This window comes from Eschrichtius robustus, chromosome 7, assembly GCF_028021215.1.
Source record: "Eschrichtius robustus isolate mEscRob2 chromosome 7, mEscRob2.pri, whole genome shotgun sequence".
Classification (NCBI taxonomy): domain Eukaryota; kingdom Metazoa; phylum Chordata; class Mammalia; order Artiodactyla; family Eschrichtiidae; genus Eschrichtius; species Eschrichtius robustus.
In genome coordinates this window covers 102042971-102067927 of record NC_090830.1, presented here as the reverse complement: position 1 = coordinate 102067927, position 24957 = coordinate 102042971, and the positions used below count along the sequence as shown (strand labels likewise).

Below are 24957 nucleotides of genomic sequence, written 5' to 3'. Positions count from 1 at the left end.
GCTGTAGAGACAGGCAGCACTGTTCTTCAATAAAAGGTTCTCTGTCAACTAACAAAACGACTCTGTGAAATGCATCTCAAGCTCCAAGTTTCTCCTCTGTAGCCAACAAGCCTCTGATATAACGTAATCTGATTTAATGATTCTATATGCTGTTGAGTGTAAAATTAGAATTTAAGAGTTCTGCAAGGTCACTGAGTTAGACACAAAAATTTCTTCCTTGAACCCCACAGATATTGAGCACCAGTTTTATACCAGACATTGTGCTAAGTGCTGGAATATTCAACTACGTGTTGTATTTTTTATCAAAGAGGGCTAGCTGCAGCTCAGGCCTATCACTGCTTTTACTTGTATTTCCAGATAGGAGAGAAAAGAACTGTATTTTTGCAGAAAATCGTTACTGGGGGCAAGCTCCTTGTTTTGAATTGCACTGTCAACAAACTATTGGACTCAGGAGTAAGCATTTTTCTGATGTTGCCTAGAATCAGCGACTCTGGATTAGGAACTGACAGGGTGGGAAAGAAGCTTGCTTTCTACTCTCTGCCTCTTGTGAATCACAAATTGTACCTTTTTCACCTTTTCTGTAGACCAAATACCATATAAATCACCCTGCTGCTTATTCTATGTCTTATGTAAAGTATTCCTATCCTCAGAGTCTCATAGACAATGTAGAAACGTCGGCAGCTTTATTAGCAAAGGTTAGTGTTTCAGTTTAGTGCCAAAAGGTCCTGACAGACATCCAGAAATTTCTGGTTGAAGTCAGTAATTATTTACTCCCACATTACCAGAATCTGAGGACTAAGCAGAGAGAAGCAGAAAGGCAAAGAAAAGCACACACACACACAAAAAAAGCAAAGTCTTTCTGCGCTTAAGAACAATATATTTTTAAATTAAAAAAAAATTTTTTTTTTAAATTTTGGCTGCGTTGGGTCTTCGTTGCTGCGCGTGGGCTTTCTCTAGTTGCAGCGAGCGGGGGCTACTCTTCGTTGCGGTGCGCAGGCTTCTCATTGGGGTGGCTTCTCTTGTGGAGCGCCGGCTTTAGGCGCACAGGCTCAGTAGTTGTGGCGCACGAGCTTAGTTGCTCCGCAGCATGTGGGATCTTCCTGGACCAGGGATTGAACCCGTGTCCCCGGCATTGGCAGGCGGATTCCTAACCACTGCGCCACCAGGGAAGTCCCAAGAACAACATATTTTTTTCACAACATATGTGTAATATCATTGGGCAACAAAAATAAATAAATCCATATGCATTAGAAGGCGTCCCTAATACCCAGAGACTTCAAGTGGAAAAAAAAGTTGGGTCCCTGAGCCAGAGACTTATCTAAACCCAAGCAGAGAGAGAAGGGGTTTCTTTAACTTCTCCCCGACTTTCAGTTGTTTTGGGGGCTTGAGTTTGCCCCTGGATAGAAGTCGGTAAGGCTCAGCTGGAATACTTTTCTACACTGTTATAAAGGCCGTGCAGAAAAGTGTTGGAATTCCCTTACGGCAGACCTGGAAGATGGCCCTTCAATGCACATCCCCTAGGCCAGGGTGTTCAGTGGGCCCTTGAGTCCCGGGGTGGGTAGAACCAGACATCTAATCATTGGTAAGAGGGTGTAATAGAATATCCAGGGGCTGGGAGGCAAGATATCTTTCTCTTTCCCAAGAGGTTTGTATTTCACCGTAGCATTTAGCAAATATATGCCAGGCACTGTTCTCGGTGCTAGAGACACAAGATCGAACATAATCGTGCTGGCTTCCACCAGGAGGGAGCTAGGAGGCCAGTGGAGAGCAACAGGATGCAGAGATTAAGACCACAAGCTTTGAACTCAGGCCGAGGCTAAATCTTGGATAGTTAGAGCATTCTTTATCTGTAAAATGGAAGTTATAATACCTCCTTCACAGGGCTGGGATAAAGATAAAATGAGAAGAAGAAGCGGAAGAAGATGGTGCTCACCAGCTTTTTACCTGCACCTACTTAGCTATCTCAGAACCAGCTTGAGGCTGAAGAAAAGGCAAGATCCCAGAGATCACGACAGACCTCACTGGTCTCCTCCCAAAGAGAACCTCCCCCATGCGGGTACCGGAAAGGCTGGATACCTCAGTTATTAGAGGATTTTGGAGATGGAGGTGCTTTTCCAGCAATCCACGTGGCCCAGTATCCCCTGAATCTGGGACAAGAGAAAAAAATGTCAAATGCACTGGCCATTCAGGTGGATGCTGAAGGAAAAATTAAGTATGATGCAATTGTTCGACAGGGACAGTCAAAAGACAAGGTCATTTATAGCAAGTACACTGACATGGTTCCCGAAGAAGTCATGAATGCAGATGACCCAGACCTGCAAAGACCTGATGAAGAAGCCATTAAAGAGAAAACAGAAGAGACAAGGGTAATCTTAGAAAAATCCGTTAGCACAGAAGGTTGCTGCGGCCATGCCGGTCCAAGCAGCAGCTGATAAACTGGCTCCTGCTCAGTATATGCGATACACACCAGCTCAACAAGGAGTGGCTTTCAACTCTGGAGCTAAACAGAGAGTTATTCGAATGGTGGAAATGCAGAAAGATCCAATGGAGCCTCCAAGGTTCAAGATTAATAAGAAAATTCCCCGGGGACCACCTTCTCCTCCTGCACCTGTCATGCATTCTCCTAGCCGAAAGATGACCGTGAAGGAACAACAAGAGTGGAAGATTCCTCCCTATATTTCAAACTGGAAAAATGCAAAGGGTTATACAGTTCCATTAGATAAACGTCTGGCGGCTGATGGAAGAGGACTGCAGACAGTTCACATCAATGAAAATTTTGCAAAACTGGCCGAAACCCTCTATATTGCTGATCGGAAGGCTCGTGAAGCTGTGGAAACGCGTGCTCAAGAGAGAAAGAGAGAGAAAGATGGCTCAAAAAGAAAAGGAGAAACATGAAGAGAAACTTAGAGAAATGGCCCAGAAAGCCAGGGGGAGAAAAGAGCTGGGATCAAAACCCATGTGGAAAAAGAGTATGGAGAGGCACGTGAGAGGGATGAAATCCGGCATGACAGGCGAAAAGAGAGATGGCATGACCGGAATCTTTCCAGGGCAGCTCCAGATGAGAGGTTGAAACTGCAGATAAATGAAAATCGAGATATCAGTGAAGTCATTGTTCTTGGTGTGCCCAATCCTTGGACTTCCAATGAAGTTCAGTATGACCAAAGGCTCTTCAACCAATCCAAGGGTATGGACAGTGGTTTTGCAGGTGGAGAAGATGAAATTTACAATGTTTATGATCAAGCCTGGAGAGGTGGTAAAGATATGGCCCAGAATATTTACAGGACCCGGTAAAAATCTGGACAAGGACATGTATAGTGATGACCTAGAAGCCAGAATAAAGACTAACAAACAGATTTGTTCCCAATAAGGAGTTTTCTGGTTCAGACCGTAGACGAAGAGGCCGAGAAGGACCAGTTCAGTTTGAGGAGGATCCTTTTGGTTTGGACAAATTTTTGGAAGAAGCCAAACAGCACAGTGGCTCTAAAAGGCCCTCAGATAGCAGCCACCCCAAGGAACACGAGCATGAAGGCAAGAAGAGGAGAAAGGAGTAGATACTTTCTTCAGAGTGAATGAACTATTATTCATAACCCTAATGATGCAAGTCATATGGGGGAACACTTTGTAAATGGCCAGGATAAAAACCAAATCTGGGTGTCAGAGCCCAGCACTACTTTTTATTACAGGAGAAAGAGGGGGATGGGAAAATTCTACTTTGACTTATTTAGTTTTTTTAAAGAGTGTGTTGTGTTTGTGCTTCTCCCACCTTTTGGCATCTATAGAACATACTGCCCCACACATGAAATTAAGGCCACTTCCTTTCGAGTGACATTAGCACTTTTGGGTTACTATTTTGTCTAAGAGTGACTGCTTACGAATAAAGTTACCCCAACCACAGTGAGTAGAAAGAAGGATGTCCACGTATCGGAACTGTCCTGCCAAATGATGTTTGCCCCTATTGGGCTCTGTTTTAATTTGGAGTGGGCAAAGTAAGCTCTTGCTTGGTACAACTATTTGTTTCCAATAAAAACATTTAGACAAAAAAAAAAAGATAAAATGAGATAACATATGTTTATACATATATACATAGTGAGTTCAGAGCCTGGTGGATTAAGTGCCCCCAAATAGTAACTGTTGTTACTGTTATGGCTGTGTGGCTTACTCACTGGCTCAGGAGTCAGAGACTTGAGCTCCAAGTACTGGCTGGTTCCTCTGTGACAAGACTGCTTTGCTCCTGGGTGAGCGTCCTTTAGAGAGAAGCCAGTTGTGCTGAATATTCTTCATTTTCTAGTTAGAGTGGTTGATTTTCTTGCCTGATGTCTGAAGATTAGACCTTTCTGATGAAGATGAAGTGCATTTCCCGTTTCTTTCAATTGAATTACCACGTTAAAACTCATGACTGTTATTTATGCTTCTAATTTATTTTTTATGACTTGCTGAGGTTCTCTCTGGTGAAGGCAGAACTTATTTCATTCATTTATTAGACACTGATAGAGCTCTTACTCTGCATCAGACATTGTGTGTGTGTGTGTGTTGGGGTTTGGAGGTGGTGGAGAGAATTGGGGGAAGAGACAAGGATGACTTAAGATTCTGTTCCGTGGAGTTAAACAGGCCAGTGGTAGAGAGAGACATTAAATAGATAACAACAGTGCATCTGATAAGGGCCAGGAGGGGTATGTACAGAGAGCTCCAAGAGTCTGTAAAAGCGAGATAACTACTTTGAGGATGGGGGTGGAGTGGAAGCAGTTGAAGCAGAAATGATAAGTCGGGGGGGAAGTGGCGAAGGAAGGAATTTGAAGGTAAAGAAAACAGCATGTAAGAAGATACTAAAGCTTGATTTTTTCAGTGGGTTGCAAGAAACATATAGTATCATGGGATAGGTGGGAGTGGGATGATGGGCTGGGAATGAGGCTGATATTTGGCTACGGATATGGACATATATATGGGCTGAATACGGGACCAGATGGTCCTCAGCCAACAGGTCGTGGCTGAGGACACTGAGTTTCCATTATCAGAAATAGTATCTCTCAGTTTCCCTCTTGTTTCTACAGAGACAAGACTGAGTATCTCAATAAAGAGCTTCAAATGGGACACCCCAAGGGGTACAAGCGGTGTATCATTAAAGAGTACTTTCCCACTGTAGAGGCAATAGTAGAGTCCACTTGGAAATCTTCTCTAGTAAGTTGTGGTAGGGTTGAGATTTGCTCATATGATGACACAGATGTGAAAAAAATAACAGCTTCTTTGTTGCTATAATAAATCTAAACCTCTTCAAAGCCTCTCTGAAGGCAAGAGTGGGGAGTTCCTTTTGCTTTTTATGTCCTGTCTAAAAAACCTTTACCTATCCCCCAATTATGAAGATTTTCTCCTATGTTTTCTTCTAGAAGTTTTTTTTTTTTATAGTTTTTGCGTTTATGTTTAGATATGCTATTTCAAGTTAGGTTTTGTGTATGGTGTGAGGTAACACTAGAGAGTCATTTTTTCCCCATATGAATAAATGTGTGGGTCTATTTCTAAACTCTCTATTCTGTTCCACTAATCTAATATACCAATATCACTCTTGATTACTTTGGTTTTAGAACAAGTCTTTGAAATCAGTTAGTTTAAGCCTTCAACTTTTGTTCTATCTTTTGAAAATTATTTTGGATTTTCTAGGTTCTTTGCATTTCCATATGAGTTTTAGAATCAGCTTGTCAGTTTCTATTTTTAAAAAAAGGCTGCTGGACTTTTGTTTGGGATTTCATTGAAACAATCAACTTGGGTAGATATGACATCTTCTCAGTCTTCCATGGAATGAACATGCTCGCTCGCTCTCTCTCCCTCTCTCTCAAGCCTTTATAAATTTCTCTCAGCACTGTTTTGTAGTTTTGAATGTACAAATAATGCACGTATTATGTTAAAATTATTCCTAGGCATCTCATGGCTTTTGATGAAATGCCTAATGTAAAGTAGTATTTTTAAATTCCAATTTCTATTTGTTCACTATGAAATTGTGTACAAGCCCCTGTGTCCTTGTCTTTTGAAGTAAAAGCCTGACTCAAGAGTTAATGATTGGGAAATGTGAAGATGTAGAAACAAAGAATAGCTGTTGGGCTGGGGAACTGATAACAATTTAGACTATAAATCTGCCACATAGCAGAATCACTGAACTTCCAGTTCCCTGAAAGCTACAGATAAAGGCCTGACACACATTGCTAAGGTGTTTTTATAGGGAGCAGACCCCCACCAGATGAAAACTGCTGACCGCAAGAACATAGACCCTAGACTGGTTGAAACCAGAAGGTTGATGATGCTTGAAACTTCATCTTGATGCCAACCAATCCAAGAATTATCCACGAGCTGATCACGCCCTGCTCCTTGAACACTATAAGACTCCTCACTACCTCCTGTAGGGCGGGACACCCAGTTTTGAGGGCATTAGCTCACTGTGGCCCCCTTTGCCTGGCAAAGCAATAAAAGCTATTCTTTTCTGCTTCACCCAAAACTCTGTCTCTGCATTTCTATTCGGCAGCGGTGAACAGAGGCTGAATTTCAGCAACAACTACTAATATATAGAAATACAATTGACTAAAAAGAAAAAATAATAAATTTCAGTTCACCAAAATTAATAGTTTCTGCTCTTCAAGATGCACCATTGGGAAATGAATGGGCAAACCACAGAATAGGAGAAAATATTTGCAATACATATATCTACAAAAGACTTGTATCGAGAATATACAAAGAATTCTTATATCTCAATAATAAGGTAAACAACCCAATTAAAAATGGGCATGATATTTGAATAGAGGCTTCACAAAAGAAGATATATGAATAGCTAATAAAACATGAAAAAATGGTTAACATCATTAGTAGTAAGGAAAGTACAAATTAAAATTACAGTGAGGCTCCATTACACACTGGAGCTCTAATATGTTACGGTAATATCATACAGCCATGTTGAAAAACAGTTTGGCAGTTTCTTCTAAAGTTAAATATACACTTACAATATGACTCAGTAATTTCATTCCTAGGTATTTACTCAAGAAAATGAAAACATGTCCATAAAAGACTTGTATACAGATGTTCACAGAAGCTTTATGCATAATGGTCAAAAATCGGAAACAATCCTAATGTCCATCAACAGATAAATAAATTGTAATATATCCATAAAACAGATTACTATTTAGCAGTAAAAAGGAATCAAGTACAGGTATGCACAGCAACCTGGATGAATCTCAAAACATTATCATAGGGACTTCCTTGGTGGTGCAGTGGTTAAGAATCTGCCTGCCAACGCAGGGGACATGGGTTCGAGCCCTGGTCCGGGAAGATCCCACGTGCCGCGGAACAACTAAGCCTGTGCGCTACAACTACTGAGCCTGCGTGCCACAACTACTGAGCCTGCACACCTAGAGCCCGTGCCACAACTAGTGAGCCCGTGTGCCACAACTACTGAAGCCACCGCAGTGAGAAGCCCAAGCACTGCAACGCAGAGTAGCCCCTGCTCGCTGCAACTAGAGAAAGCCCGCGTGCAGCAGCGAAGACCCAGTGCAGCCAAAAATAAATAAATAAATTTATTTTAAAAAATTATCATAAGTGAAAGAAGCCAGAAGCAAAATAGTCCATATTGTGTGATTCTATATTTATGAAATCCTTGACCGGCAAAACTCATCTACATCAACAGAAAGCAAACCAGTGGTAACGCAATGCTGAGGTTGGTGGAGATTGACTGCAAAGGAGCATGAGGGAATGTTTGGGGTGATGAAAATGTTCTATATCTTGATTGTGGTGGTTTTACATGAGTGTGTACATTTGTCAAAAGTCATCAGAATGTAGACTTAAAATGGGTGTGTTTTATTGTATGTAAATTATACCTCAATGTAAAAAAGTTTCTAGCAGGTTTTGCAAGTTTAAAGTAATGTCTTTCATTTAGCTCAGTCTTTTTTGAGTCAATAAGCAGCCAAATTGAAGGTTGATTTCTGTATAAAGGTCATGTCTCCCCTGTATCGTGTTCATCCCTCCCTCTCCTGTACGAGTGGTTGGTTTAGGGGAGAATTCATGTGACCTCATGGTAATGGTGGTGGAGGTGGTTGGCATGCAGATCCGTGAATTCTCATTGGCCTAAGCAGAACTGTCCCTAGTATTGGTCACTGGGCATCCTGCTGATGAAACTCATCTTGGTGGTCTCTAGGTAATGGCTTCTCTCCTCATTGTGTACTGTGATGACATATCTGCTGCTGGTGGAACTTGTAGTTTGTACTCTCTGACTGTCCAGCATGTGGGGAAATTCCTCCCCTTTTTTGTTGTAGTCCTTGAGGATCAGCCACGATTTCCATTTGGCTCAGGTTATTGGTCACGGAGTCACTTTCCCCTTGGCCCCAGCCCTGCCTCTCCTCTCTTAGCTGGCTTCTACTGAGAACATGAGAGAGCCTCAGACCACTCCTGCGACGGATTGGCGTTGAGGGACAGTCGGTGGACACTGTCTCTGGCTTTCTCTCTGCCCAGACACATCACAGGCCAAAGGCACCCAGTGAAACAGTGTCTTCCCACTGTTACCCATGGGACACACAGCACAGGCCTTCTTACTGCAGCTTCCACCTCAACTGCTCAGGTTCCTATGTCTTCTCTCTATCACATACCTACCCCTGGTCAAGGCTCTAGGGGGTGGGAGACGTGGTCCCTGAGATATCTGGGCAGCTCATCACTCTTCCTTTAAAAAAAATGTCCCCTTCCTCTCTTGGTGTAGGCTTCTGCTCTCCCTTTCTGTGAGGTGAGAATGGCCTCTACAACACAATACTGTGACTTCTTACTTATAAATGGATTTATTCTGGATGGGACCCATTTCCTTGTTCCACACAGCAATAAACAATAAGCATCGTCTACCAGGTATCTTAGATATTGGGGAAGAGATACTTAGCAATCAGCCAACTGGTTTAAAGTTTAGACATCAGTAATTTGATGCCCTGTTTTTACAGATTAGGAAATAGTGGCAGAGAGGAAGTGATTCACTCAGGATCATACGACTAAATAGTGTCACTTGGACCCAGTAGTCTTGAATCCCACTCTTGGTATCTTTCTGCCACACACCTCTACCTCTCTTATGTCTGCAAACCAATGTAAAAAGTAAGGATACTGCTAAAGGTTAAGGCACTGGAAATAAGCAGATAGGATCGAGGAAGGAAAGAACAATGGAAAGACAGTGTTGGGAGCCTACCCAAATAAGTGCCTTTTCTCCAACTGCATACTAACTGAAAGAAATGTGTAGATTTTCTACTGATAGAAGGGATCACTTCAGAAAACTATACTGAGGGCAATGTGAAAGATTTGCCCTACAAATGGAGTGCTTTACTGGAAGGTGATCGACTGTTAGCAAGAATTCTTTGCACATGATTAGATTTTTGAAAGCAAAGAGGACAAAGTGAAATTGAAAATATATCCCAACCTGCACTGTTTAAGGAGTAACCTTAGAGGAACATCATAATATAGAGCCTCTTTTGTTTCAAAAATTATTTTTCTGAAGCCAAAATGAGAAGCAGAATGCAATTATATTTTAGTGGTTGGATGTCAAAATAAAATAAACGGAAGGCTGCTTAGTAAAATGAAGAATTGCACGATGGAAATGTACTTTCTTTGCTTATAGTTGTAGGTATTCTCTTAGTGAAGACTTTTCCATTATATTTGTGTCATATCAGGTGGGTTAATTATTTACAAGAGGCTCAGGCTGATATTCTAAGGGAACCACAGGCTGCTCCAAAGTCTCCAGGAAACTAGGTTAGCCTTGTTTAACCTGTGCATCTCTTCTGAATACATATAAATCTATTACATGACCTGTTTTGAAAGAAACTCACATGTTGTTTTGTGAGCAGAGGTATACCCCTGAGTTAACCTCGGGGTTAACCTCCCCTCCTACACCCCCACCCCCTCCTTCCTTTGGTCATGGTCACTCACATGAATGAGTGCTTAAGCTTTACCATGGCTTGTTGGCAGAAATGCCCAATAAGAATTTTGAAATCTGGAGGGCAGATGGGCAAATGCACTGTCCAAAATCCACCAGAGCTACTCATCCCTATTTCGACTCAGATACAGTGTTGTCAGGCGAGTCCCTTTACTTCTGAGAGCTTCAGCTTCATCATCGTGGAAGGGGGGAAATCGTGCCCATCTCTGAGGCTTGTGAGGCTCAAGGGCGACTATTCATGAGGAATTATTAGTAACAGTCTCGCATGCTTATGCTTTCAGAAAAGTCCTTTCTCCCCACCCTGGAACCGTGTGAGGATGTTCCCTGTTCTGTGGTTTACCCAGCTTGACTCTAACTTACAACATACCTTTGCTCACTATGCTGTTACTTACATTTTTTTATTTGGATTTATGCAATTATCTTTTTATGAGAGACCCTCACCAATCATTCTTAACTTATAAGTTGTGGGAATGCCAACGGAGGTTGTCTAACTGAAACAAATAAAAATGGAATCATCTGGGGATAGCGGAGGCAAGGTAAAAATTAATGATGTTAAATATCTTTTAAAGAAACAGAACATTTTATTTTGCCAAGGGCTTGTTACCTTCCCTGTGTCTTCTATGGGATAATCACCTAATTTTCAATGTGCAGCATCAATAAATAATATGGTTATTTTTAGTCCTGGAGAAACCATACAGAAGAGATTTTTGTGCTCATATTTACACTGCAGGAGTAACCTGAAATATTTATTTCAGAAAATTATATATAAAATGGTATTGAATGCAATTTTATTTTATTTTATTTTATTTTAATTAATGGACTTTATTTTTTAAAGAAATTTTAGGTTTACAGAAAAATTGAGCAGAAAGTACAAAGAGTTCCTGTGTACCCTTTCTCCTTCCCCCACCAATTTCCTCTGTCATTAACATCTTAGCTTAGTGTCGTACATTTGTTACAATTGATGAACAAATATTGATACATTATTAACTAAAGTCCATAGTTTGCATTTGGGTTCACTCTTTGTGTTCTACAGTTCTGAGCTTTGACAAATGTGTAATGTCATGTATCCACCATTATAGTATTCCACAGGATAGAATGCGATTTTGAAAATAAATCTTAATTATACCATCACACCTAAATTTCTTTTTGCATATTCTTCCCATTCTGTTAGTTACGAGTATACAACTTTTACAGAAGTTTTACATAGCTTCCCTCACATTGTACACACAATTTTAGAGTCCTCTTTTTGCTTTAGCATTGCATCATAAATGTTTTCCCATATTACAGTATTTTCTTCTTCTTTATAATTTTAAAGGATTGTCTATTATCCCATTTGTTTGACATATCATAATTCTCTAGACATTTCCCAGTTGTTGAGCATTTAGGTTGTTTCGGTTTTACGTTATTCATAACACAGCTATTATTTTTTGCTGGTAGTGTTCAGCTTCTCTTAACATTGTTTTCTTAGGATAACTTCCCAGAACTGAGATTACTCTTCAAAGAATACGAATAACTTTCTAATCCTTGATCCGTTGCCCTATGTTGCTTTCCAAAGGGCTGTTGCATAGCACTGCCTGTCTCAGAATTTTTCAACAGCACTGGGCAGCACAGACCGAGGATGGTCTCACACTGGCCATTTATGGGTAGATGGCTTTATAATCTTACATTGAAGACAGTTTAACCTTGGGGACTATTTTAACAGAAAAACCTCTGAAGAGGCTAGGACTATAGTAAGCTTTCTAAGCTTTGGCTTTTTCACTTGTACAACCGATCCTATCATTTCGTGACACATATTTGTGTCCAGTCGGTGAGTTATTACATTGTGTGTGTTTGTCCGCGGGTGCTGGTAGAATCGCCGGTGCTAGTCCTATTGAAATTGCCAGAGTGCTAGACGTCAAGCATGCCATACACATGACTCACATATGGCTGTTCAAGAAACTTTGATTTATGGCAACACAGTATAGGCAGAAGTGGAAGATCTTATTGCCTAAAGGAGTCAGGCAGGTGTTGTACATGAGTGAAACAGCACAGGGATTGGACAATACAGGAGGTCAGGGGCAGGCTGAAGGGGCTGTACAGGCGTTATGCAAAGGAAGGGTGCCATACTTGACTCCAGCTGATGGCTGCCAAGAAGGAATGCCTGACCAGTATCTTTAGCGCTGTTAGTTTTTCAAGACGACTTGGAAATCTGGATTTTTAGATATCTTAGCTGGTACAGGCTGCTATAACAAAATTCTCACAGCCTGGGTGGCTTAAACAACAGACCTTTAGTTCTCATAGTTCTAGAGGCTGGGAAGTCCAAGATCAAGGAGCTGGCACTTTCAGTGTCTGGTGAGAACCCACTGCCTGGTTCATAGATGCCATGCTTTTACTGTGACATCATATGGCAGAAGGGGCAAAGTAGCTCTCTGGGGTCTCTTTTATTTTTTTTATTTTTTAAACTTTGCATCCCTTGTTGGATTTCTAATATTTATTTATTTATTCATTCATTCATTCATGCTGCGCCGGGTCTTAGTTGCAGCACACAGGATCTTAGTTGCGGCATGCGGACTTCTTATTTGCGGCGTGCATGCGGAATCTAGTTCCCCCACCAGGGATCGAACCCGGGCCCCCTGCATTGGGAGCACAGAGCCTTACCCACTGGACCACCAGGGAAATCCCCTGGGGTCTCTTTTAAGCGGGCATTAATCCCATTCTTTATGCGCAGGGCCCTCGTGACCTAATCACTTTCCAAAGGCCCCCACCGCCAAATACCATCACATTGGAGATTAGGTTTCAACATATGAATTTTAGGGGAACAAATTCAGTCTATAGCATTAGGAAAATCTCATATTTACATGTGGCAACCAAAGTAAACATTTTAAAAACACTATAGGCCTAACAAAAATGTCCTGAAGTTTGATTTGCTCATTGCTGCCAGTTTGTGACTGTTCTCATCTGAATCTAACTACAGTCCCACAAAGTACGTAGAGGGGATTTTTTTTTTTTTTTTGTACAAACAAAGAAGCTAAGGCTCAGAAATTATTGTTCAACAGATTATTGACTGCCTGTCCCGCTAGGATGTAAGCTCCCTGAAGGCAGGGCCATTGTTTATTTTCTTCACTGCTCTAAGCCCTGTTCCTAGAATAGTACCGGATGCATACTGGACACACAATAAATATTTACTGAATTAATAAGTGATGAATAAATGAAAACAGGTTAAGTGATAATGATTGATTGATTGATTGATTGATTTATACTGAAGTATAGCTGATTTACAATATTATATTAGTTTTAGGTGTACAACATAGCGATTCGATGTTTTTTATAGATTATGCTCCATTTAAATTTATCATAAAATATTTGCTATATTCCCTGTGCTGTACGTTACATGCTTGTATCTTATTTATTTTACACCTGGTACTTAGTACCTCTTAATCCCCTTCCCCTAATTGCCGCTCCCCCCATCCCTCTCCCTGCTGGTAACCATTAGTTTATTCTCTGTGAGTCTGTTTCTGTTTTTTTATATTCATTCCTTTGTTTTATTTTTTAGAGTCCACATATAAGTGAAAACATACAGTATTTGTCTTTCTCTGTCTGACTTGCTTACTAAGCATAATACCCTCCAGGTCTATCCTTGTTGTTGCAAATGGCAAAATTTCATTCTTTTTTATGGCTCAGTGTATTCCAGTGTATATATATTATATACCACATCTTCTTTATCCATTCATCAGGGTTTTCTTCAATTACTTTTTTTTTATTGAAGTATAGTTGATTTACAATGTTGTGTTAGTTTCAGGAGTACAGCAAAGTGATTCAGTTATACATACATACATATATATATATTCTTTTTCAGATTCTTTTCCATTATAGGTTATTACAAGATATTGAATATAGTCTCCTGTGCTATACAGTAGGTCCTTATTGTCTATCTTTTTTATATATAGTAGTGTGCAGGTACTCCTCATATTTTATCTCATTTTAATCCATACAACATTCTGTGAGGATAATATTAGCCCCATTTTATGGATGAGAAAACTGAGGCTCAGAGAGTTAAAGTAGGTTGCCCGAGTTCATATAACTCATAAGATAGAGAATCAGGACCAGGAAGGACCCGAATCTTCCTCTGACTGCTAGTTCTTTTTGTTCTTCTACCCTGCACTCTGCCACCATAGCCATAAATATCGATTCTCTCCCACCCCATCCTCCCAGATATTGGCATTTTATTCTGCAGATCAATGCATCACATCTCCCTAGAACAGGGGTCTGCCCACTTTCTCTGTAAAAGGCCAGATAGTAATTATTGTAAGTTTTGCTAGACTAAGTACTTTTACTTAGTTGCAACTACTCCATTGCCATTGTAGCATGAAAGCAAAGACAAAATGCAAATAAATGGGTATGGTTGTGTTCCAGTAAAATTTTATTTACTAAAAGAGGCAGCAGGCCAAATTTTGCTTGAGGGCTGTAGTTGGCTGATTCCTGCCCAATGAGACAGAAAAATTATCTTATTTAAAAGGTGACAAGCTAGCTAAGTGGCTAGCTCACTGTATAGATATTTAAATTCTTTTCTGGTTCTTTGGCTTGACTTCATAGTTCATAGAAAATATTTACTGTATACACCTTAAATTACCCCAACATTGCAGTGGTGTGCTAGTTAAGTGTTTAACAACTGGTTGTCTCAGAGGATACAAAAAGTTTGGATGTGTAGTTTACCAATGTATGGTTTCTGTGGTAGAGGCACTCCTCACATGGCCAGTTTCAAGCCACCGGTATGACATCACTGAACGTGGCATGGGGATGAGAGGCAGCAGATGCTGACTTCGACATACCACTGTCTGCAGGCATGTATCCATTTGTATCCTCTTGGCCGAAGTAACAGAAATCTCAACTAGTTCCCACAATAAGTCAAATGGGGCTTCCCTGGTGGCGCAGTGGTTGAGAATCCGCCTGCCAATGCGGGGGACACGAGTTCATGCCCTGGTCCGGGAAGATCCCACATGCCGCGGAGCAACTAAGCCCGTGAGCCACAACTACTGAGCCTGCGCTCTGCAATAAGAGAAGCCACCGCAACGAGAAGCCCGCGCACCACAACAAAGAGTAGCCCCCGCTCGCTGCAACTAGAGAAAGCCCGTGCACAGCAACAAAGACCGAACACAGCCAAAAATAATAAATAAGTAAAAATAAGTAAATTTATTAAAATAAATAAATAAATAAAATAAGTCAAATGTGTTATGTTACCTAACAAGCTAGATAGGGTGGCTCCAGAATTGGTTAGTTTAGTGACTCAGTGACGTCATTAAGGTTCCAGGTTCTTTTCATCTTTCTGCTGTGCCTGCAAGACGGCTTATTGACATTGTCTTCAGGCCAGCTTCCTTCATGGTGAAGAAGTGATGGCTGTAGTTCCAGGCGTCATATCCAGATTCAAAATGTCTATAGGAAGAAGCAGGGCTTGTTTCTTTCCTGCGTCTCTTCTTAAGAGCAAGGAAATCTTTTCCAGAGGACTTTCCCTCATACTTCATTGGCTGGAATTGCTTCACCTCCTAGTCCCTAAGCACTTACTGCGAAGGGAAAGGGAGACCAATCAAAAGCCATTCCCTGAAACAATGGATTGGGCCACCCTTCCCTGAAGCAAATGGCTGCTGGAGAGAGAGCAGATAGAGTAGATCCCTGAACCAAGCCAGGGCTATGATAGAATGGAGGAGAGGTGGGCTGTGGATGCGGGGTAGGCAACCAGCTCTGTCTGCTGCAGTAGGCTGTGTATATTAAAGTGAAAATACAAGTATGGTAGATCTTTTAAATGAGTTTTTCTTTGAGTGTTTAATATTGGGGAGGAAAGTAGTTGACTATTAAAAGTAGCCTACCCATGACTGCCCTGGCAGTCCAGTGGCTAAGACTCCACGCTTCCACTGCAGGGGGCGCGGGTCGGATCCCTGGTCAAGGAACAAAGATCCCGCATGCTGCGTGGTGCAGCCAAAAAAAAAAAAAAAAGTAACTTACCCATGACACAAAGTTATGTTTTGTAGGGACTGACCCTGAAGCTCCAGAGTGTTGGAGACTCCTCTGGTTGTTTTGAAATCAGGGAGAGTTCCCTAGCTGATCAAGTCAGTGACCTTAGGCATGTTTCAGGGAAATGCCAATGGTACCATTTAAGGAACTGTATTTCTAGCTGCATCAGGCTGCAATTAATGTCCTACATTAATTGTAGGACATTAATGTCCTACAATTGTAGGACATTAATTGTAGGACATTAAGGCACACACACATTAAGGTATGCCTTCAGCAAGAATTATATGCATATGATTAGATTAAAATGTATATGAATTTACATCAAGGAATAAGGAAAACTAGTGGAAGTAGTGTAGGGCATTGGTTAGGAAAAGTAAGACTAGGGTTCATATCCCATTTCTGCTCCTTGGTAATGATAATAATAATTAGGAAAATTACTGCATCTCTCTAGTCTGAGTTACGGTATCTGTAAAATAGGGATAATAATACCTACCGTCTATGGTTGTTGTAAGGATTAAATGAGATACTGTCTATATAACGCTGCTTCATAGCAATGTGGCCTATGGATGGTCTGAAAAGCTACCTCCGTATTGTTGTTTTCACTTAGCCCAGTGTTTTGGCTATGACTCTGTCCCTAGGCCAGTGATTAGCAATATTACCATTTCAAATAATAATTTTGACTTTCTGTCAATCAGTAGGCTTAATATTTGTGTCAATACTGCTCTTCTAATACTTCTGATGGATTTATACTCTCCAGCCATTCACTCCATCTCCTTTGTCAGTCTCCTCACATTCACAGGATGGCCAATTAAGGTGAAGAGGGAGGCACTTCCAGGTCTTGAAAGTGAGCAAACCTAAGTGGTCTACGTGGAATCACTCTTGTTGCCTTTGGCTCACTATCTTTGCTCCGCATTTGTTCTCTGAATTCACAGGCTGCCAATTTGTTCCCATGGCTTCAAAGATGAACGCTTGCAAGATTTTACTATGAGCCATTTTCTTGAGAGAGTCATGGTTTTAAAGTAAATTTTTCTTCATTAGACAGTTTGGTTTGTCCATAATTTACCAGGTGGTGCGTGGTCTATGGTCACCAAACAATGCATGCTCAGTCATATTTGAAATGATGTTTTATTTATTTATTCATAAAGAGCAGTTTTTTTTTTAATATTCATTTTATTTATTTATTTATTTATTTATTTATTTGGCTGTGCTGGGTCTTAGTTGCAGCACTTGGGTTCTTTTAGTTGCGGCATGCAGGATCTTTAGTTGCAGCATGCAAACTCTTAGTTGCAGCATGCGGGATCTAGTTCCCTGACCAGGGATCAAACCTGGGCCCCCTGCATTGGGAGTGCAGAGTCTTAGCCACTGGACCACCAGGGAAGTCCCTGATGTTTCATTTAATTAATATTATTTAAAATTTCTTCTGGTGATCATTATAAAATTGTACCCCAAACTGGGTGATTGGCTCAATCCAGTGGAAAAATCATCTGTTAAACTCTGATTTAGTCTCTTAAAAAATTCATCCCTAACTGTAATTAAGAAGCTTGATTGACATGCCAAAGTATACCATAAGAAACACTTGATCTCACAGTTCTTGTGGGACCACATTCAGGCCTCGCTTAGTTGGGCCTGGCTGGCTTGGCTCAGGGTCTCACAAAGCTGCAATCAAAGTGTCAGCCAGAGTGTGTTCTCAACTGGAGGCTCAACTAGGGAAAAAATCTGCTTCCAAGCTCACTTGGCATGTTGGCAGAATTCATTTCCTTTTGTTGTAGGACTGAGAGCTTTAGCTTTTTGCTGTCACTTTAGCTTTTTGAGGCTGTCCTCAGCTCCTACTGGCTACCCACAGTTCCCTGCCACGTGGCCTTCTCCATGGCAGTGTGCAACACGGCAGCCTGCTTCTTCAGGGCCAGCAGGAGAGTGAGAGTGAGTTGGCTAGCAAGGCTGAGTCTTATTCAGCATGACCTAATCATGGGAGCCATGTGCCATCACCAGTGCCATATTCTGGTTAGAAGCAAGTCACAGTCCCCACCCACGCTCAATGGAAGGGATTCACAAAGACAAGAACAGCAGGATGTGAGACCGTAGGGGCAGCTTAGACTCTGTCTACAAGGAGCTGTGTGTGTCTTGCTTATCGCTGAATCCTCGGTGTCCGGAATAATGCCTAACACATATTAGATACTCCATAAGTGTTGGTAGTTGAATGAATTAATGTTGCAGATATTACTTCTTTGAATCATGTGTTGCTTTTTTTTCCCCCCAAGTCTATGGTTCACCTTTTGGTCTTATTTATTACATGTTCTGGTGTATAGAAATGTTAAATTTTAATTTAGACAAATCAACAAAATTTCCCCTTGGTTTGTTAACATTACATTACATCTCAGGGAGTCCTTTTCCCATCTAGAGGTTAGATAATTATTTGCATATGTTTTCTCCTAGATTTTAAATGACTTCTTTTTTACATTTAACTCTGATCTATCTAGAAGGTTAAGAACTAAATGGAGGGACTTCCCTGGTGGTGCAGTGGTTGAGAGTCCGCCTGCCAATGCAGGGGACACGGGTTCGATCCCTGGTCCGGGAAGATCCCACACGCCATGGAGCAACTAAGCCCATGCGCCACAACTACTGAGCCTGCGCTCTAGAGCCCGCAAGCCACAACTACTGAGCCCGTGCACCACAACTACTGAAGCCCACGTGCCCTGGAGCCCGTGCTCCGCAACAAGAGAAGCCACTGCAATGAGAAGCACACGCACCGCAACGAAGAGTAGCCCCTGCTCGCCGCAACTAGAGAAAGCCCGCGCACAGCCACGAAGACCCAGTGCAGCCAAAAATAAATAAAATAAATAAATTTATTTTTAAAAAAAGGAATTAAATGGAGAGTTGTAACGGGAGGTAGCAAATAATCCTTTTTTTCCCCATCCCTATTTGCTACCTTATTTAGTTGTACTGAATTATTATGTGCTAGCTTCTGGGCTTTCTATTCTGTTTCATTTATTTTTCATTCTCTTCTTGCTTCAATTTTTTCCATCTAAGAATTATAGCATTCTTGGTCAGAAAGGCCAATGCAGTTACCGTCAGAATCATTCAGTATAGTAATTAAGACATAGCCTAAGCTGTTGTAACAGAAAGACTCCAGAATAGAGAGCCTCAAATAAAGCTGAGGCTTATTTACCTTTGGTGTAACAGTGAGGGGTGTGTGAAGTCAGGAGCTGGAGAGGCACCTCTTCCCCACAGAGTCGTTTGAGGGCCCAGGCTCCTTCCGTCCTGTAGCTCTGCCAGCCCCTAGGGCGATGTCTGGCCCTGTGTGGTTGGAACTGTTTCATCCCCACATCCACATTCCAGTCTATGGGAAAGGAGGTGTTGGAAGTCTTAAGAAAGTGCCTTTGCCTTTGAGCTGAGGAACCCGAAGTGGCATGTATTATTTTGCTCATATCCCTTTAGTCTAGACTAAACCACGTTGCCACATCTACCTTCAAGGCATGGTATCCAAACTGTCGTCATGGATTTGGCTAAAAGTTGAAAAGATCTGTTATTAAAAAAAAGAAGAAGGGGGAGAGGTTGCAAGGACAACTAATGGTCTTTGCACCAGGCCAGTATTCATAGTTAACGAAGAATCATATTTAAGAGGAAAGTAATAATCATTTTCACCAAGTGAAAAACTATCTTTGGATATGGCAATAAAATACAACTATGTCCTGATTTTTGGTTTTAGATGGCCAGTAACCCATGTGCCAGGTAGCACTCTATGCCAGTCTTGAATGCCAACAGGAAATCACTGGACAGCAGACCCTTCCAAGATCATAACTGGGCTGTTGGAGTAACTTGGAAAAGAAGAAAAAAGAACTGAAACCATGGCAAAAGTAAATAGAGCTCGGTCTACCTCCCCACCCGATGGAGGATGGGGCTGGATGGTTGTGGCTGGCTGTTTCCTTGTTACCATCTGCACCCGGGCAGTAACCAGGTAGGTGGGACTTCCTTCTCGATTTATTATCAGATGACCTGGCTTGTCTTTTTTTCTAAGTCGGCTTCATTCTAGTTCTGAACCTGTCATTGTGAAAATATATGTTTTGTGCGCGTGTGTGTATTTCCTTTGACTGCTCGGATATCTTTTTCTTTGCAAGGAATGTGATTTTCTGACAGTTAAAAGTCCTGGATAGTGGTCTCTTGTAATCTCTGACACATAAACGTGGAGTGTTAGGACATTTTTCAGCTAAATATTATGGCTGTGCCGGACATTTATTTTCATAAGCAGTTCATCCCACAAAGGACAAATATATAAGCTCAAAATAGTCCTTGAAAACCTCTCAGCTCACCAGGAGACTGAGCCGCTGGAAGCTTAAAGCCTAGAATTTAAATTCTTTTGCTTCATTTTGCACTTGGCTGTGGTAGCGGAGGCTGGTTTCTAGGTTGAAGGAGAGAAAGAGCATAAATACAGGGATTCTCTCATCTCATTTGGTCATGTTTCCTCTTTTCCTTTTGCCCAAGGGCATAGCCTTGACTATACTTAAGTTAAACGTGCGTACACTGAGATGCGTTCATCTCATTTACATTTGGAATAAAGCCACACTTGAAATCTGCATGTGCTAGCTCTCTCCTCTAGAGGTGCCTTCATTCAAATTGAACTGTGTTGCTCTTCTCTGGCAACACTCCCTTGGCAGCCAAAGAAACTGATTTGCACTACATAACTTCACTTGATGGCATCATCAATAAAAGCATCGATGTTCCCCCCATAACAAATAGATAATGCAGGAAAGAAGCAGGATGTTTGTGTTTGCTACAATAAGAATTCGTTGATTATGTGTCAAAATAAACTGTAGATCTTTTTAAAATAATATGATGGTTGAGTCTGATTTTTCTCCTGTCTAGATTATGGATCTTGTGTTCTGGGAGTGAGGAGGTCATAGAGTTAAAAGGAATCTCTTTCATCTTGGTTCTTACATGTGGAAGCTTTCATCATTCCCATGAGAGGAAAGTTCTGGAAGTGAGCTTAGTGCTTCTATAAGAAGGGCAGCTGGAAACCAGAAAAGAGGATTGTGGCTGGCAGCAAAGGACTGTTTTCAGAGGTTCCTGGGAGAGGCTGAGAGGAGGATACCTGAGCACAATAGGCTCAGAGGAGGAAAGGGTGACACACCAGGAAGCAGCCAAGAGAACTGGAGACAGAGACTAGGAAAGCAGCCTGCACGGTGATTTGTCAATTCAGAGGATCAGTGCCTATTGGGCAGTTAATTCTTTTTCCAGTTTTATTGAGAATTAATTGACATTCATCGCTATATAATTTTAAGGCATACAGCATGATTTTTTTAATTGAAGTATAGTTGATTTACAATGTTGTGTTAGTTTCTGGTGTACAGCAAAGTGATTCAATTTTTTATATGTGTGTGTGTGTGTATATATATATATATAACTGAATATATATATTCTTTTCCATTATGGTTTATTACAGAATATTGAATTTAGTTCCATGTGCTATACATTAGGACCTTGTTGTCTATCTATTTTATATATAATAGTTTGTAAGCATGATGATTTGATTTACATATACTTTAGGTTCAGCTAACATCCGTCTTCTCATATAACTACAATAAAAAGGAAAGAAAAGAAAAAAGAAAAACACTTTTCTCTTCATGATGAGAACTCTTAGGATTTATTCTCTTAACAACTTTCCTATCTATCATACAACAGTGTTAGCTGTAGTCATCATATTGTTCATGACATCCCTAGTACTTATTTATCTTATAACTGGAAGTTTGTATTTTTTGACCACCTTCCTCCAATTCCCTTCCCCTCCCCCCCACCCACCGCCCCCTGCCTTGGTAACCATAAGTCTGATCTCTTTTTATATGCACTTGGTTGTTGCTTTAGATTCCATATATATTTAGGATTATACAGTATTTGTCTTTCTCGCTCTAACTTATTTCACTTAGCAGAATGCCTTCAAAGTCCATTCATATTGTTGCAAACGGTAGGATTTTCTCATTTTTTTTTCTGGCTGAATAATATTCCATTGTATATATATACCACACCTTCTTTATCCATTCATCCATCCATGTCTTGGCTATTAAAAATCATGCTGCTATGGGCATGGGGGTGCGGATATCTTTTCTAGTTAGTGCTTTCATTTTCTTTGGATCTATTCCCAACAGTGGAATTTCTGGATCACATGGTAGTTCTATTTTTATCCCTACTGTTTTCTATGGTGGCTGTACCAATTTGCAATCCCATCAACAGTGCACAAGGGTTCCCTTTTCTCTGCATCCATACCAGCATTTGTTATCTCTTATCTTTTTGGTGATGACTATTTTAACAGGTGTGAGGTAATAGCTCATTGTGGTTTTAACTTGCATTGCCCTAATGACTAGTGATGTTGAGCATCTTTTCATGTACCTGTTGGTCTTTAGTATATCTTCTTTGAAGAAATGTCTATTTAGGTCCTTTGCTCATTTTCTAAATTGGGTTATTTGTTTTTTTACTATTGAGTGGTGTGCATTCTTTGTATGTTTTGGATATTAACCCTTTATCAGATATGTGGTTTGCACATATTTTTTCCCATTCTTTTCACTTTGTTGATGGTTTCTTTTGCTGTGCAGAAGCTTTTTAGTTTGATGTAGTCCTGCTTGTTTATTTTTTATTTTGTCGCTTGTGTTTTAGGTGACATATCCAAAAAATCATTACCAAGATCCATGTTGAGGAACTTTATTCCTATGTTTTCTTCTAGTAGTTTCATAGTTTCGTGTCTTATATTTAATCCTTAAATCCATTTCAAGGTAATTTTTGTGAGTGGTCTAAAATGTGGGTCTAGTTTTATTCTTTTACATGTGAATATCCAATTATCTCAGCACTATTTACTGAAGAGACTGTCTTTTCTCCATTGAATATTCTTGGCTCCCTTTTCAAACATTAGTTGATGCTTAGGTTTATTTCTGGGTTCTCAGTTCTGTTCCACTGGTTTATTTGTCTGTTTTTATGCCAGTACCAAACTGTTTTGATGACTACAGCTTTATATTATAGTTAGAAATCAGGAAGTGTGATACCTCTTTCTTAGGATTTCTTTGGCTATTTAGTGTCATTTGTGGTTCCATATAAATTTTAAGAGTGTTTTATCTACGTCTGTAAAAAATGCCATTGGATTCTTGATAGGAATTGCATTGAATATATAGATGGCTTTTGATAGTGTTGACATTTTAATAATGTTAATTCTTCCAGTCCACAAACGTGGGATATCTTTCCATTTATTTGTGTCTTCTTCAGTTTCTTTCACTGATGTCTTGTAGTTTTCAGAATAGAGATCTTTCATGCCCTTAGTTAAATTTACTGTATTTGATGCTATTGTAAATGGGATCAATTTCTTTATTTCTTTTTCGGAAATTTTATTGTTAGTGTATACAAACACTACTGATTTTTGTATGTTAATTTTATATCCGGCAACTTACTGAGTTCATTGATTAGATCTAAGAGCCTTTTGGTTGCGTCTTTAGGATTTTCTATATATAAAATCATATCATCTGTAAATAGAGACAATTTTACTTCTTCCTTTCCAATTCTAATACCTTTTATTAATTTTTCTTGCCTGATTGCCAAGGCTAGGGCTTCTAGGACTATGTTGAATAGGAGTGATGAGAGTGGCCACCCTTGTCTTGTTCCTCATTTTAGAAGAAAAGCTTTCAACCTTTTACCATTGAGCATGATATTAGCTGTGGGCTTGTGACTTATGGCTTTATTATGCTGAGATATGTTCCTTCTATGCCTAATTTGTTAAGAGTTTTTATCATGAATGGATGTTGAATTTTGTCAAATGCTTTTTCTGTGTCTATTGAGAGGATCATACAATTCATTTCTTTCATTCTATTAATATGATGTGTCACATTGATTGATTTGTGTATGTTGAACCATCCTTGCATCCCAGGAATAAATTCCACTTGAACCTGGTGAATGATCCTCTTAATATGCTGCCGATTCAGTTTGCTAGTATTTTATTGAGAATTTTTGCCTCTATACTCATCAGGAATATTTGGCCTGTAGTTTTCTTTTCTAGTAGTGTCCTTTTCTGGTTTGGTATTAGGATAATGCTGGTCTTATAAAATGAGTTTGGGAGTGTTCTCTCCTCTTTGATTTAAATAATATGCTTAAAAGTTAAACCATACATCTGGAAGGTAAAAATTCAAACAATACAGAAACATATAGGGTAAAGCCTTTTTCTCCTCACCTCCTGAATCCCTGTTTCACTGCCTAAAGTTAATCTCATAAATAGTTTCTTGAGCTCTGTCCAGAAATTTTTTTAAAAACCTTATGTCCATATATAAAGCGTGTTCTTTTCATTTACACCAATGGGATCATATTATACACACTGTTTTGAGCTTTTTTTTTTTTTTTGCTTAATAATATCTTTTGGAAATATTTCCATGTCAGCACATATGGCTCTACCTCACTGAAAGATAGGTGCTTAAAATTTCACCATATGGCTGTTTCCATAATTTATTTAAAACATTTTTATTGATGGACATTTATATCGCTTGCTGGTTTTTGCTTTACAGACAATGCTACCATTTATAATCCAGGGCATTTAAAAATCATATTTCACTCTTACCTTGTAACTGATGATGCTTCCTTACACATAAAATTTATATAAGCTTAAAGTTGTGCAGGCTATTAAAGTAGTCATTCTCATTTATTTACTCCCTCTGTTTGTTAATGTGCATTGATTACATACTTTTTCTTCGAGACATCTTGTTACCAAACACATTATCTATGTTAAGAATCATATTTCAGGACTTCCCTGGTGGCACAGTGGTTAAGAATCGGCCTGCCAATGCAGGAGACACGGGTTCGAGCCCTGGTCCGGGACGATCCGACATGCCGCGGAGCAACAAAGCGCATGAGCCACAACTACTGAGCCCATGTGCCACAACTACTGCAGCCCGTGTGCCTAGAGCCTGTGCTCTGCAACAAGAGAAGCCACCGCAATGAGAAGCCCTCGCACCGCAACGAAGAGTAGCCCCTGCTCACCACAGCTAGAGAAAGCCCGCGCACAGCAGCGAAGACCCAATGCA

At 40.4% G+C, this 24957-nt stretch overlaps 1 protein-coding gene and 1 pseudogene across 4 annotated transcripts in view; both read left to right on the top strand.

Moving 5' to 3' along the window:
• Positions 1-24957, top strand: part of SLC16A12 (solute carrier family 16 member 12) — a 93534-nt gene that overhangs the window by 49321 nt on the left and 19256 nt on the right. For all 4 annotated transcript variants that reach the window (XM_068548172.1, XM_068548171.1, XM_068548169.1 and 1 more), the window contains exon 2: positions 19623-19871. In XM_068548172.1, coding sequence (XP_068404273.1) covers positions 19762-19871 — 110 coding nt within the window. In that variant the 5' untranslated portion in view covers positions 19623-19761. The remainder of the gene's footprint in view (positions 1-19622; positions 19872-24957) is intronic.
• LOC137767723 (SNW domain-containing protein 1 pseudogene) lies at positions 1923-3551 on the top strand (annotated as a pseudogene).